General features: G+C 25.9%; 1 protein-coding gene across 1 annotated transcript; it reads left to right on the top strand.

Moving 5' to 3' along the window:
• The first annotated feature begins 803 nt into the window (after window positions 1–803).
• LOC111629540 lies at window positions 804–2,686 on the top strand. Its single transcript, XM_023373457.1, has one exon. The coding sequence runs from the start codon at window positions 950–952 to the stop codon at window positions 2,684–2,686; it is 1,737 nt and encodes a 578-aa protein (XP_023229225.1). The 5' UTR covers window positions 804–949.
• The last annotated feature ends 825 nt before the right edge of the window (window positions 2,687–3,511 follow it).

Raw genomic sequence — 3,511 nt, 5'->3', positions numbered from 1 at the left:
CGGTATATGATCGATGAAAGGTTAACAAATGCTTTTGATACAATTTTAAACTTCATTGATCAGTTTATAAAAAACGGATCAGGGTGGATAATTAAGGAAATTATATTTTTAGATATTCATTTAGGAATTTATAAGGCTGAGAGTGGTGGATGTGGTAATATCATCCTACCAAAACATTTAATTAATAAGCGTTGTTTGTTGAATATTAAATGTAGTGATAATCAATGTTTTTTATACTGCGTAATTGCTAGTTTGTATCCAAATACTAACAACAAAAATTCGATTTATTCGTACAGGAAATTTTTGAAATATTTAAATACAAATACTCTAAAATTTCCAGTAAATATTAAAAATATTCCGTCATTCGAAAAAAATAATAATTTAAAAATTCAGGTATTTGGATATGAAAAAAAAATAATTTATCCTATTTATATAAGTAAATATCAGTTCGAAAAAGAAATTAATTTGTTATTATATAAATCCCATTATTTTTTAATTAGAAACTTTAACAGACTATTGTCAGAAAAATTGGTAATACAAAAATTTTGTAAACGCTGTCTTATAGGCTTTCAAAGAAGCCACACTTTAAACGAGCATGTGAAAATATGTTCTAATTATAAATATCAGAAAGTTTCTACCCCCGACTGGAGAAAGAGCAGTTGCTAAATTTACTAATTACAATAAGCAATTATATCACCTGATAGTAATTTATTCTGATTTTGAATCGATTCTAGAAGAAGTTCGTGTAAACGCCGTAGATCTATATTCTAGTTTCACTAAAACTATTCAGATTCATAAACCTATATGTTATTCTATCGTTATTATAGAAAATGATGATGATTTATTATATTCTAATTTTTATTGTGGTAAAGATGCTGTTAAGCATTTTTTATTTGATATCCAGAATTAATTAAATATTTTATTAGATAAAATAAATAGTTATGTAGAAATGAATGTAGATACTATTCCCGATAATTACGAACATCAGTGTCATATATGTGAGGGAGGGTTTAATTATGATGATATCAGAGTAAGAGATCACGATCACTTAACAGGTGATTATCGCGGAATAGCTCATAACCGCTGTAATTTAAATTATAGATTCAAAAAATTTATTCCTATTATACTACATAATTTTACAGGTTATGACTCCCATCTGATTTTCAAAAATATTCCCCCTAAACTATTTTCGAGAATTCAGATTATCCCCGTAAATTCGGAAAAATTTACAACGTTTACTTTAGATCATTTCAAATTTATAGACAGTTATCAATTTTTAAATTCCTCGCTAACTACTTTAACAGAAAATTTAAAAAATGCAAATTATAATTTTCCTATTTTTAATAAATTTTTCTATAATAACGAAAATAAAAATTTATTAAAAAGAAAAGGAATTTTCCCCTATTCTTATTTTAAAAACGAGGATATTTTATACGAGAAATGTTTACCCCCGAAAAAATATTTTTATAACGAATTATCTGGAGAAAATATTAGCGATGATGATTATGATCATGCAAAATTAGTTTGGAAAAAATTTCATTGTAAAAATTTTAAAGATTATTTAAAATTATATCAATATGTTGACACTTTATTACTAGCTGATATATTCCAAAATTTTAGAAAATTAAGTTTAAAATATTATAATTTAGATCCAGTATATTTCATAACAGCTCCAGACTTAACATGGAATTGTGGATTAAAAATGACAAAAATTCAACTCGAATTATTTAAAGATATTAATATGTACCTTTTTATTGAACAAGCAATTCGCGGCGGAATTAGCCTAACTTCGAAAAGATTCGCGAGGGCCAACAATCCTCTAATTCCAGAAACCTATGATAAAAATCAACGACATAACTATATTATTTCGATAGATGCTAATAATCTCTACGGATTTGTGATGAGTTCTTATTTACCTGTAAATAATTTCAGATGGTTATCTGAGGATGAGATAAATGCTTTAGACATTTGTAATATTCCCGATAGGAATAATATAGGCTATATTTTAGAGGTTGATTTAAATTATCCACCAAATGTTCATGACCGCCATAATGACTTACCATTAGCTCCTAATCATACATATATTCCATTCGATTTATTATCAAATTATCAAAAATCGGTATTAACTAAATTAAATTTAAAATATAATAATAATAATAAGAAATTAATTCCAACTTTGTTTGATAAACAAAATTATGTAATTCATTATAGAAATTTAAAATTTTATTTAGAAGAGGGTTTAATATTAACTAAAATTCATCGAGTGCTTGCATTTAATCAAGAACCATGGCTTAGAGATTATGTATTGTTTAATAATAAAAAACGGCAGGAATCAACGAATGATTTCGATAAAAGTTTTTTCAAGTTAATGAACAACAGTTTTTTCGGTAAAACCTGTCAGAATGTGAGAAAGCGTTTAAATTTAAAAACAGCCATGACTGAAAATCAATGTCGAAAGTATTTATCTCACTCAGCTCTCGAAAATTTCCAAATTATTAATGATAATCTCACGATTTTTAAAATGAAAAAAATTAACTTATGTTTGGATAAACCGATTTATATAGGATTTTGTGTATTAGAATTAAGTAAATTGCATATGTATCAAACATTTTATAAAATATTTAAAAATAAATATGGTGAAAATGTGAATTTGTTATATACAGATACCGATTCGCTAACGCTTTAAATTTATACTAATAATTTATATAACGACTTTAAATCATTTCCAAATATGTTTGATTTCAGCAACTACCCTAACACATGAATTATTTGATGCAACAAATAAAAATAAGCTAGGATATGTTAAAGATGAGACGGCATCTAAACCTTAATAGAATTTTATTCGCTAACGCTTTAAATTTATACTAATAATTTATATAACGACTTTAAATCATTTCCAAATATGTTTGATTTCAGCAACTACCCTAACACATGAATTATTTGATGCAACAAATAAAAATAAGCTAGGATATGTTAAAGATGAGACGGCATCTAAACCTATAATAGAATTTTGTTCATTAAAACCGAAAATGTATTCGTATATTTTCGATAATCAAAATAAAAAAACGGCTAAAGGAATTAAAAAATCTGTTGTTAAAACCTTTAACCACGAGAAATATAAAGAAGTTCTTTTTAATAACGAGCTATTGAGACATCAGCAGTATGGTATTAAAAGTAAAAACCATGTTGTTACAACATATCTTCAGAAAAAAATATCTCTCTCACTGTTTTATGACAAAAAATTTATTTCTGATAATGGTATAGATGTGATATTGTTCAGACATTATAATTTTTATAATGTTTGTTTTTAAATCTAGTAATTAATCGTATTATCGTTGATAAAGAAAAAAAACTTACGTTCTGTACGTGATGAGATGTCGGTACAAAAAGAAGTCTCTGAACATAAATATTGAATGCAGGGGAGGTGCTTTCAGTAGATTAATTAAAGAATGCAGCCCACAGCTTAACTTCAGGGGTGTAGTAGAGAAAGATTTTTTTATTATCTACAAAT

This window comes from Centruroides sculpturatus, unplaced genomic scaffold (assembly GCF_000671375.1).
Source record: "Centruroides sculpturatus isolate CEXI.00-Female unplaced genomic scaffold, Cexi_2.0 scaffold499, whole genome shotgun sequence".
Classification (NCBI taxonomy): domain Eukaryota; kingdom Metazoa; phylum Arthropoda; class Arachnida; order Scorpiones; family Buthidae; genus Centruroides; species Centruroides sculpturatus.
This window is presented reverse-complemented; position numbering and strand designations above follow the sequence as displayed.